Source organism: Montipora foliosa, chromosome 11, assembly GCF_036669935.1.
Source record: "Montipora foliosa isolate CH-2021 chromosome 11, ASM3666993v2, whole genome shotgun sequence".
NCBI lineage: Eukaryota > Metazoa > Cnidaria > Anthozoa > Scleractinia > Acroporidae > Montipora > Montipora foliosa.
The window spans coordinates 7,501,617-7,514,116 of NC_090879.1; the positions used below are offsets into that span (position 1 = coordinate 7,501,617).

General features: G+C 38.8%; 2 protein-coding genes across 3 annotated transcripts in view; both read left to right on the forward strand.

The window, feature by feature from the left end:
* The window catches only part of LOC137976631 (beta-glucuronidase-like), a 10,914-nt gene extending 7,354 nt beyond the window's left edge, over positions 1 to 3,560 (forward strand). Inside the window, exons 7-8 of the mRNA XM_068824004.1 lie at positions 595 to 697; positions 3,280 to 3,560. Of these exons, the coding sequence (XP_068680105.1) occupies positions 595 to 697; positions 3,280 to 3,560 (384 nt within the window). The remainder of the gene's footprint in view (positions 1 to 594; positions 698 to 3,279) is intronic.
* Positions 3,561 to 4,341: 781 nt separating this feature from the next.
* Positions 4,342 to 12,500, forward strand: part of LOC137974740 (inositol polyphosphate 5-phosphatase K-like) — a 21,234-nt gene continuing 13,075 nt past the window's right edge. The window contains exons 1-6 of one of the 2 annotated variants that reach the window (XM_068821698.1): positions 4,342 to 4,513; positions 7,632 to 7,742; positions 10,041 to 10,149; positions 10,679 to 10,795; positions 11,610 to 11,729; positions 12,023 to 12,090. In XM_068821698.1, the coding sequence (XP_068677799.1) occupies positions 4,503 to 4,513; positions 7,632 to 7,742; positions 10,041 to 10,149; positions 10,679 to 10,795; positions 11,610 to 11,729; positions 12,023 to 12,090 (536 nt within the window). In that variant the 5' untranslated portion in view covers positions 4,342 to 4,502. The remainder of the gene's footprint in view (positions 4,514 to 7,631; positions 7,743 to 10,040; positions 10,150 to 10,678; positions 10,796 to 11,609; positions 11,730 to 12,022; positions 12,091 to 12,500) is intronic. The other variant, XM_068821699.1, reaches the window with a different exon arrangement.

The following is a 12,500-nucleotide window of genomic DNA, read 5'->3' on the forward strand; positions in this document are numbered from 1 at the left end:
GTTAGCCCTTCGCTCTGACGAAGAGCTAACGCTCGAAACGTCAGCTTTTAGAATCTCTGTACGGTGGCCAATTTACATTATCAACTCCATTGATAAAACCAATTTTTTGTATACTACTTCCCCACCGACGCAGCACCACACTTTCTTTAGAAACTACCCCCTTTATCCACTGCCTTGTCGGCCGACATTATGAATATATTAGGAAGCTTACGAAACGACGACGCCGACGGCAACGACAACGCTACAAAACAATAGGTTTAGTGAGCAAAAACAATGGCTCTGCACGCTCTGCACGTGCGTTTTACGTTTTGTTCATTTCTTTGCCGTCATCTCCTGAAGGACGACGTGAAATGACCAAATTCAAGGTTCTGCGCGTAATTGACTGGACAAGTACAAGTTCGTCGAACGAATTCTTTTATTCTGGCACGCCTGCCGATTCTATAAGGTCGCTGTAACGTTCTCTCAATTCCATGAACTGAATTTGACAAGAATATAGCGCAACGTTTGAACAGGCCTTAAGCCGTTTGAAATGAAAAATTAAAAAAAAAAAAATGATGTTAAGACTCGATGCTTCTCTTTTTAATTTTCTTACAGGTGGATACGATGAGAAGATATTTTCCTGTTTTTGATGAACTCAGGAGAGAGTTTTTGGTGGGAGAAATGATCTGGACGTTTGCAGATTACGATGTGTTAGAATGTGCGTATTATATCTTAGAGATTTTTTAGTCGACGACTTTTTCGATGATCATTTGAAGTATGAGAACATAAGTTCTATTCATTGATTCAGTGGTCCTAAATAACGGGTCATCATCCACTGCTCTTTGTTACTCTACTTAAGTGAGGATACCTAAACTTCGAGCCAGGATTCGAGCTAGGATCCGAGCCAGGATTCCAGCCAGGATTCGAGCTAAGATGAGCTTTCTCCGCTATTTATTCTCGAATCTCTCGGTTAGGTTAGGTCTCGAATCGGTTAGGTTAGGTCTATTTCGGTTGGTTCTAGTCTAGTTAGGTCTAGTTAGGGTTAGGGTAGGTCTCGGTTAGGTCTCGGATCCTGGGTCGACGGAATTCTAGCTTAGATCCTAGCTTGGATCCTGGCTCGGATCCTGGCTTTATTCTTAGTTTATCTCTACTTAAGTTTGTTCCAGACAATTTAATAGTGACGTTCAATATGGCGGTTATCAAGATCCGGAGATTTTTCGTCCTTGTGGAAGACTCAAGATTCGAGGCTGTCGCAAATAGGAAATGGCAGGCTTTTGCAATTTTCACAAGGCCATGACCATTCGTTTATTCTAATTTATCTCTGTTTTGAGCTGAGAGGTTAGAAATGAAAAGAAATCAAACCGTGAATTGTTTTTAATTTCTGTCAAAACGCAAATTTGACAGCAAGAAGGTATCAAATGCGTCCAAGATTCTACAGGTGTCAGAATAATCCGCGCAAAAACTTATTTTTCAATTCCAACATTTCTCGAAGGTCACTTCAGTTTTCGTACGTATAATATATTAGTTAATCATTCAAAGAATCACATGTTGGTCGATTTATATGTATAAGTAGAAATTTTGATGGTCCAAAAGTTCTTGTCCCAGTTGGTAATTAGTTTGTTTTCATATGGCGTATTACGTTGCACTCAACCATTCGGGTGGATCCATCCATGACTGGATCCAGCTTTTGGGTGAAATCAAAGATTGCTATGCAAAGGTTTGCAGAGACAGGTTTGATCGGTTACAGCTCGGCCTTCTGAGCAGGAGGTCGCCAGTTCGATCCCCATGTCATTCGATCGATGTCCGACGGTTTCGACTTTCCTCTGATCCGTATAACAGGGCTTTAGTCGCAGTTTTGTAAATTTTGATATACACATATGAAATGAATTTTGTTGATAGAACCCATTGGGAAATCGGAAAAATCCGAGCCCCAGATGCTATTCAAACCCACGACCCTCCGTGATCTAGTCGGATGCTCTAACCACTGAGCTACTCGGTTGTGAGTAAGGGTGAAATGTGGGTCTTTGACCCGAGCTGCATCACGCAGCTATAGAGTCAAATAACGACTGAAAGCAGAGCTCATAACTGCATCGCGAGCTATCGCGCAGTCACACTGAAGCATATCTAAGATGGGACTAACCAACCACCCAAGTGAGCGAATGTGAGAATGATATACACATATGAAATGAATTTTGTTGATAGCACTCGTTGGGAACTCGGAAAAACCGAGCCCCAGATGCAATTCAAACCCACGACCCTCCGTGATCTAGTCGAATGCTGCGCGATGCATTTCTGAGCTATGCTTTCAGTCGTTATTTGACTCTGTAGCTGCGTGATGCAGCTCGGGTCAAAGACCCACATTTCACCCTTGCTCAATATAGAGTCTCCAGTCGCTCAGCACTTGGTTAGAGCATCGGACTAGATCATGGAGAGTCGTGGGCTTGAATCTCATCTGAGGCTCGGATTTTTCCAAGTTCCCAATGGGTTCTATCAACAAAATTCATTTCATATTTGTAAAGTTTAGTCGGAAAATCGTCGCGCTGCATTGTGCATTGTCAGTGGTTTAGAAAAAAGTGAGCCCGTAATACTTGTCTATTATAAAGAAACCTCTGAAAATGGCGAATGATCGAAGGAATGGAGTTGTGCACGTAACATATCTCAGCTAAATTACACTATTTTCAGATTGAAAGAAAGGTCACGGCGAGAAACAAAATTTAATTATTTTGTCAAAAGTAGCAGCAAAGTGGCAACTGCTAACCCTTTTGTTTCGAAAGAACGAAGGCAAACTGCAAATTTGCGACTTCGAAATTCTCCAGATATATTAGTCGCGAAGGGAAAAAAATTCAGTCGCAAATGTCGACTGTATTGGTTGCATTGTCGAGCCCTGTGTAAGACAGTGGAGCTTTGAACACCCGTTAAGTGAAGTATTGACAGAGGAAGTGGGGTAAAAGGTGCTCACCGAGGGTCACAAGGTTTTCAGTAACGAGTTACCCTCATAAAATAAGGAACCTTTAAAGGTTACAGTTACAGGTTGTAATCTCTTAAAAGGAAGGTGGTGTCGTCTGGTGTTGGAGAGTGGGATTTTGCACAAGGTTTCCACTGAGCAAATCCCAACCCAAAGCAGCCGATCCCCTAAAATTAGAACAGTTCGTACTCAATCATTGAAAGAACCTGAGAGTTGATCCTGCTTGCTGCAGTTGATCTCGAGGCGTCTCGTCGGTGTCAGATTGGGCGTACAGGCCTGAGTATTAAAATGCACAATAGTTATGACTCTGGAATTTTTCTCATTTTTTCCCTCAGCTTTCGAACCTTTCTCAGCCAAAACCAAGGGGCTGTTAACAAGACAAAGACAACCAAAGGCGTCTGCGCATGCTATCCGGCAGAGATACCAGGCTTTGGTTATGGACGCGCATCCTCGATTCACTGGTGACGAGTTGCTAGACATTCTAATAAGATTTAAGCCTCACCACGGTAGCCAGTACCCCATCAGTTTTAAACATCGTCTGCCTGCATTGATACGAGAGGAAAGAGTGAATACGACAATAAGAAAACGTTCCGTCGATGATTTTAACGTATTCTAGCGCCAAGTTCTATACTTTGGTATTTACTATCGAGGAGATCAGTATCTTAAGTACAGCATCGTTTCCAAGCTAGAGCCCTCAGATGAAGTGTGCCATGGTAGACTTTTCTTGGGAGTAATAAAATGAAGAACACCCATGTCATGAGGAATTATGTTTGTGAGAAAGGAAATCAATCCCTAGATTGACAAATGTGTAGAGATTTAGGAACGCTTTTACGGGAAACGTTAAGCTTAATTCTACGCTTTTTGCAAAAATCAAAAGACCTTCAAGGCTTGTTTGATTTGAGTTCATTTTTTGCCTGTTATCTACAGATATTGGCCTGTTGCTGAAGAGAGAGAGAGGGAGCGAGAAAACTTAGAATCTCCTCTTCGTTGCTCAAAGTTGGTCTACATTTTGCCTTAGCTTTTCCCTAGATAGTTCTATTTATTTCTGACATGGGAAATAGCTTTTATTACCGGTAGCTTGCGAGAGTGCTTCCCTAGCTAAAAGTAGACCTGTTGAAAAGAGAACGTGGTCGCGACGAGGAAAGATATTTACCTTCTTCCCCTCCCCCTCCCCTCTAAGCATGACTGCGTCCGGTTGAAATGATTAATAAAGAAAGCAATCGCGCATAATAAATTTAATGTTTGACGTTACTGATGCAGCCTTCGTAGCACGATGGTGAAAAGGAAGGGCAGCAAGGAATCCTATTTATCCTTGTTACAATTGCCCACTCGCCCGAGGCCTCCTTGAACAACGGAACAACAATCCAAAATTGCCGTTGTCTTTGGTCAGCGTTCACTGCTAGTACAGGTAAACATGTTGCAGCTGTTTTTCAGTCGAATGAACCAGTCTTCTCTTTAATTCGAAATTTTGAGTCACCTGCAAGCTTTCTTCGATCTTCAGCTAATACCTGTTCTAGCGTTGAAAAACACCATAAATCTCTCCTTCTGCAGAATCGACATGAGTTTGAGGTAAGCATGATCTAATATCCACTCGCTTGGGCAAAATTTGACGTGGCAGCAAATTATATTTTTGAGATTGAATGAGAAAGGTGAAAAATAGTATTGCGTTGCTTCCTGGAGATTATTGAGCAGATATCAAGAAACTTGCTTGTAAATGAAGCGAAAGGCTGCCAACACAATGATCTGACCTTTGAGATTTGAAATTTTAGTTAATTGCGTTTTATCTTTCGGTAGAAATTGTTTAGAGTTTTGGCGTCGTTTCTTCCCGCAAATGACGCCGATAAATCTATTAAGAAATGTGCATGCCATTTTTTTACAATATGTTTTTGTAGTTTGGATTGTAACACTATAAGGATTCTTTTCACATTTGTAGCTTACCTGTAAAATGACTTGTCTTCGATTTTCGATGTTTTTTTAAAAATTAAAATTAAAGTCGACAAGTTGGATTACCCATCTGTAGAGGGTAGCTACCATTATTATACCGTGGTGCAGCAATTACAGTTAGCATCGACGCTAATAATTTACAATGTATTTGAAGTTCTTTTAAGCTTGTTCTTATTGAGTAAATTAGTGGTTTATTAACAGTTTCGATTCTTAAAGATTCAACAGCAAACTAGTCTAACTAACTTGACAGCATCCAATACTGACCTATCTCAGACTTCCTGCTCCATCTGCATAATGTATATATATATATTTATTAAATTCTCAACCTGGGATAATGCAATTCTCGTGCTCTGATTTGTTCACTCAATCTCGGTTATCAGCTCATATACCTTGGTTTGACCTTACAGGGGTATATGGTAAATGATTGATCTAAGTGTTGCCAAGCTAAAAGTTCGCCGGAAAGTGAAATTTCTCTCTGAAGAAAGCAGAAAAAAAAGTTTTTCTGGACAGCTGGGTTAAATTCCGACATTTAGAAGTACGCGAAAAGGTAAGAAATACTTTTTTGACGAGCCTGCGTCTGTCTGACCACAAGGTGTTACACGACATTGCATCGGTTCTCATCAAGTTTTTTTGATTTCGCTCGGATTTGCTCGCTTTTTTCGCTCGTATTTTGTACTTTCTAAACTTTTGGAGTTTAAAGGAATTTAATAAAACAATTATTCCATTCGCGCTTGTTGGATATGAGAGTGGTTATAGCCAACTCGGCGCTACGCGCCTCGTTGGCTATTTATCATCTCATATCCAACGTGTGCTCATGGAATAATTGTTAAATATATATATATACTACAACAATATAGCACAATATATCATAAATAAAATAGTAACAATAATAATGATAAACATATCTTTTATTCTGAAATTAAATTTTACAGATATGTACATCAAATTGGCAAAATAAAACCATAATTTAAAAAGTTATTAATTTTTTTATTATGCACCGATCAAATTGAAACTTCAACACCCCCCCCCCCCCCCCCCCTCTTTCCCGGGCAAACCCCAGGCATTTGACTATCTTCTGTGCCTGGGGAGTCGGGAATTTGACCTTTGCCTAAGTGGGGTGTCAGGTTTCAAATGATTTTTTTTTCGGGCGCTGAAGTCGCAAACAGGTGTTGCGACACAATGGAAAAGTTTAAAGGAAGAGATCAAAAGGTCTATATTGAAGATGGCAGGAGCCGATGAAGATTGTTCTTTGCTAGGGTATGACAGACAAATCCAACGATAGGGTAGGGCATTTGAACACGATTTTGGCCAGAGGGGACGGGAATTTGAATGATGCAATCTTCAAAAGTTCAAATGCCTGGTCATAGTAAGCATGACTGATTGCATTTCTCCCAGATTTATCATTATGTGATGCTCATAATTTTGCAATGAGCTGTTGAAAAACTATGTAAATGTGCATTCCCTTTTTCTACATTTTGCTTAGAATTAAATAATTTTATTGGTATATTTTGTTATATTAAAAAAAAAAATGTTTGGATTGAAATAATGCCAAATAATTAGGGCTGAATCTTAGCAGCTTGAAAACCAAACTGTTACTAAGAAAGATCCTTATGGCCTGCAGATTAAACCTGTCAAGTAAGTAAAATCGTCTGATGTTAGACAGAGTAAAATCTGTTAACTGTCTCACTCCCAGGAGTCAATGGGTTAATACATGTAGCTGCCCGACCACCTGGCCATGAAACACAACACAAATGATGAAAGTGTATACTAATTAATAGTTGTGACTGACCTGAAAGGAACGTTATGTTGCCAGTTTATGAAATATTTGTACTGTTACAGTACTACATTAATTTAATGTTTGTGTGATTTTTATTTATTTATTACTCCATTGATAGCTTTGGTACTATGATTGTCAATCATTAGTAAGATTTCTTCCAAGATTATGTTTGTTTTAGTACACGTAAGATCACATAGTAGGCAATTGATATTATTTGGAATGCACTACCGTACTTCGGATGGTTGTTGACAACATTTCCTGCTGTACTTATATTGGGTCTGTTTGTTCTCTTTGTACAAACATTTTATTTAGTACTGACTAGGATACTAGGATGTAGATGATATACATTGTAATGACTCTCAAGCTATTTTCCATTGCGCCGTTGCATTCATGCAATGTTTGAAGAAATAGACTGAATGCATAAATGGCGGCCAAAAAAAAAATTCTGCTGCCTTTGTGCACTAGCTTTGTACATGTAAAGCATGGACAAAATGCAAAAGAAAAGTTACTTTAGAACGAGGCTAGTTGGTCTGATTAGCATGCACAAACAAAAGAATAATTTATTGGTCGCCATTTACATGTATGAATGTGGTCTATTGAGCGAACATTAAACTATTGTACATTATCTCTAAAACTTGTCCAGCTGCGTGTCACTTGAGTAAACCTTTGAGTTGCAAATCCATGAAGTATACTTGTCTGCTACCTGTAGTCTTACATGAATGATTGCCTGAGTTAGGTTATGATTTCCCAAGATATACAATATTGTACAGTAATTGCTATATGAAGGACATTTTTGGGCACGGTTTTAATTCTCCTTGAAGCATGATTGAATAGCTGGTGTTTTATTAACACCATCGGTTTTCAGTTTATCCAAATGTATTATTTAAAGCAGTGCCGTCAACAGTCTTAAACCTGCCACCAGGGAAATGCAGTGTGCTAATGATATAGAAACTGGGTTCTTTTCAGAGTTCATGTGTGTACATGGAATGTCAAGGTAACACAACCTCCAGATGAAGATTTCAGGGGTCTCTTGCATTTAGACAAAGAGGAAGAGCTTCCAGACATTGTTGCAGTTGGGTTAGTTTGCATGATCTAGCTAGCAAATGGCAAGGGTTAAGTACAAGTCATGCTCTTTTCATAGGTCACTCACATTACAGGTCATTGTTTTAGGCCTAATGAGGCCAGTAGTGGCAAATGTGGCTTAAAATTTGCATATTGTTTAGTAAAAGTTTTGTAATGATTGACCTGTGAAAAGTGACCTCAGTACTTTACTGACCCATCATCTAGCAAGACGGTTTTGTTCTCCTCCTGCCCAGCAGCCCCTTAATAACATGCAGATGACCTGGAACCCATTTCTTTGAAGTCTAAAGAAATATAACTTTTGACTGTAGCCACTTTGATGATCTTGGATTCTATCACAGGGAGCCCACAATCTGTTTGTGTAACTGTTTGTAATTTTATAATAAATGTATTGGATTCACCGTAATTGCTTCTTTTGTAGCGAATATTGACAAATATGTGTGTGGACCAGTGCTAAATAAACGACTTGACTGTATTACCTTATTTTGAGGAGTTCGCTGTTAGAAGGACAAGGGTGGAAGCTACATGTATTTTTTGAACGGCTCCAGCGCTGGGGGGATTTTTCCCCAGAAAATTGCAATGCTCTGCTTTCTAACTTCACTGGAGAATTACCGAAAGATTCACGCTTCTTCTAGTACTTCTTGCTCAAAAACTTAAGCCCTCGAAAAAAATCAAAATCGCATACTTTCCAAGTGGTTGAAATGCATAACAAGATTCACGCGTGCCAGCCTCAAACTGTCCTGCTGATTGCCTCTTTCTGATTGGGTGCCGTTAAAAAATAACCAATCAAAATAGTGCCCCAGGACACCCCCAGTTGACAAGTAAAATCATCTGGTGTTTAATAGACCAAGTAAAAAATTAATGTGTCATGAGTCTCTCTCCCAGGGGTCAATGGATTAAGAGTCAAAGTTTTATGTACCCAGGGGTTTCAATAAAATTTGAAGTAGGCAGCCGCTTTTAAGTCTAGTAACCGACTGTATCGACAAGGGACCGCTGGGCCTGAAAGCTCTGGAAGCTCCGCTAGGTCTGGAACCTCTGAAATGCGATTTCCAGTGTTCTGGGCACCAAATTGAGTACAAAGATAAAGAAAGATTTCTTATCAATTTAGTGACACTGTGTTTGCAATTAAGGTGATTCCCTAGTATTGCACTGCGCATCCTGTTCTGCGCATAACACAGTGTAAGCCCCGTTCGTATTCAGGCATGGCTAAGAGGCTTTATGGTCAAATTTCATGGCTCTTTGTCTCACAAGTCTCAACGGATATTTCTAAACAAAACAATGTTTAAATTTAACCATAAAGACTCGTACCAATGTGTGAATATTGATATATCGAACGTGGCCAAAAACATTTCAAAATGCCGACCTTTCGTGAGGGAAAGCTCGCTAGAAAGAAGAATGGCCGTTTTCAGAGCACAGCAGTAAAGAGCAAAACAAGAAACGTTTTGGACTCTCACAAAACAAAAAGTCGAGTGATAGCCTTGATAATGCTAAAGAAGATTTAAGTCCGACTGTGAAAGTGAAACCGTGCTATCGGGGAGACGTGTTGTCGAGGGGTCGAGCTTGGTTTGCTTTCTGTTTTCTCCTAAACGAGGTTGGTGACCTATCTTTTTTTTGGCATAATTTTATTCTCTTACTCATCTTCTTTGCGCTGTAAAAAAATTACAAAAAATTTGCGTCAGAAAAAAAAGTTACAGGAAAGATAGTATTCGTAGCCATCACTCGTGGACACAAAATTGTCTCCTCGAGATCACGCACCCGAAGAACATTTGTAGTCAGTGCCTTTTCAAGACTTGTGCCTGTGCCATAAAACAAACATTAAATTATTCCTTTTGAGCAACACAATTCACCTGTTTTGTTATTTCAAGAATTACGTCAAAGCTGTGCTTCCTGTTCGTGCAAAACGTAGCCTGAACCGATGGAATAAACTTGTCCTTGATAGATGAAGGCGCAATGATTAAATGAGTAACTTGAGCAAGTTATGTCTCTCAAACGAGGTTGGTGACCTACTTTTTTAATTGCACATTTCGAGTCACCATAATATAGGGAACAATCGCGAAAAGTTTTAAAAGAATCTTACGACAACTTCTATTACTAAGGAATCACCTTAAGCGCATTCTTTTGAGACTTTGATAGCCGACTTCTCTGAGCGAAGTAGCCAATGCATTTCGTTGGCTGTCGGTGCTTATTGAAATCCCTGTGTACCTAATAATAATAATAATAATAATGATGATGATGATGATGATAATGATAATGATAATGATAATAACTATATTATTATGCATTTCTTAATTTCAGTCTGCAGGAAGTGGATGCCAAACCACAGTCATTGTTGATTGAGTACATAAAAGAAAATTCTTGGGTGAAGATCCTACAGGCATACCTTGGTGCATATGGCCTGGTCAAGGTATTATGGCTTAATCATTCATTTGAGAGGCTGTAATGGTAACTGTTGTAGCTTTTTGTACATTTTTATTTCAAGATTCGTAAAATTTGCCACCAAATTTCAAAACAGCAGGAATGCACTGTTCAACTGTTACAAAGATGAAGACAATAATTTAAGACAGAAAGTGATCGTAAGAATTCAAATAACCAGAGTGACCTCCTTTGGAAAGTATTAAAACATACTGAATATTTTCAATATGAAGGAAAAGCAAGTACCGGTATTGTGGTGCAAGGGCAATTTATTTTGATGTGTGAATATTTGAGCCATATGGAATAAAATGACTTTGTTTTTGAAGAGCTATCAATTATATTAAATACATATTTTTTTATTAATTTCTATGCTGCTGTCTGAATTTAATGCCGGTAGTTACTAATGTATAAGGGAGTACATAATGTGTACTTCTTGAACTTTCATCATTATTTCTATGACCCACTTACTGCTACTGTAGCTAGACCCGTTTGTTTGCATATTTCTGCATTTGTCCCTTTAGCTCAAGTCAATCCGCATGTTGGGAATGGTACATCTTGTTTCCATTCATACAAGGCATCTTCCATTTGTACGAGAGATAAGGCCTGGCTATTGCAAAACAGCCCTACTTGGACTTCTGGTAATAAAATTAAATGTACCTCAACTCTGTTAAATCAGTAGGTCTTTTGCCTTCTTCATGATGGATGGCTCTTTTGACAACATTTAAAGTGCCAACAAAGTAATGCCTACAGTGAGTGAAAACAAAAGTGCCTTTTTGCTAGCTCAAAAGACCTATTGAAAACAGAATCTTGATAACGGTGATAGTAATGCTCACTTTGTTAAGGTGTCCAGAGTTTTATAGTAAAGCAGTCAAGAACTCTTAGACTACTAATTTTGAAGGCTACAAATCATCATAAAGAAGACGTTTAATTAAACCGAAATTATAATAATTTATGTTGGTTTTTGATGAGAGAGGGTAATCAAATTTCAGAAAAAAAAGCCTCTCGTAGCAAAGTGGAGAACCAAAAGACTTACTGTAAATGTATCTCAAGTAAAACCTGACCCATAACATCTTACGAGCCTGGGATTTGATCTTTTTGCACAATGCTGGCAGAGGTGAGTGCTCTCACTCCTGTATCAAGCCTGCATCCCCTGGGATTTTCTCTCTGACTCTTATACAATGTATGTCATTACATCGACAACTTGAAGAGAGGTACCCCTGCACGCTATAGGGCATTGATGAGTTCTCAGACCAGTGGGTTACTTTAAAGATACAGGTACATGTAGCTCACCACCAGATCTATAGTTTTACAGACTGAGGTTGAAAAGTTCTGTTGCTGCGTGTGACCTACACTGTACATTTCCTCTCAGTCATCCCTTTTCGTGTTGCCAATCGAGTAGGATTATACCTTAAAGTACTCTGTGTCAATGTTTTCAACTCTCCTTTCTTTTAGGGTACAAAGGGAGCTGTGTCGTTACGTTTTACTCTTTATGGACAAAGTTTTTGCTTCATCAACAGTCATTTCTGTGCCCATTCTGAATATGAAGAACAAAGGAATCTGGTAGTACATCCAGTATGTTTTTTGCTGCACTTAATAAAGCTAAAGCGTTTCTTCAAGGGTAGGGTCATCTTAGACTTTCTGGTATTGGTGATGATGATGGTGAACTTTAATTTAAAGTGTTAGTGGATTAAATACTAAAGAACTAAGTGGGAGTTTGAGGGGCCATGAAATGCACCAAATCAAGGAAATAAAAGTTTTAGCACACCACATTGTTAATAGTGTTTTTGAGCTCCATCACTCTTCTTTTGTTCCTTTGGAGTTTTCAACATTTCTTTTTTTTTTTTTTTTGTTACTTGTGTCAACAGGAATACCAGAGTATCAGTCATGCTTTGACGTTTTCAAATTGTACACCACAGAAAGCTATGGAACACAGGTATTAGATTAAACATGCAACTACACAAAATTACATGTACATGTAGTTGACTCATAAGCAGGTTGGAGGATCCCTTAGATTAAAAGTACATGATTTTGTGTAATCCTACAGCTTGAAATGAAAGTGTTCAGGTTTTTGAAAAGTTTTTTTAAAATCATATTATTACTCTTTGGAATACATGTATCCAAGTACCTTGAACTTTATGGTTTGACTTCTTTTCACATGTCAAGCCAATCAAGACAAGAAATATATTGTATGACAAAAATGAAGATACATGGTTACAAATTGTACATGTATGTCTAGGAGACATAGTTTAGCTAATTTGCTGGAATAATGGACCACAGTGTGCAACCAGGGAGTTTTGATACGTGGCCGGACACACTGAAGGAAAATAGGAGGAAATGAAGAGA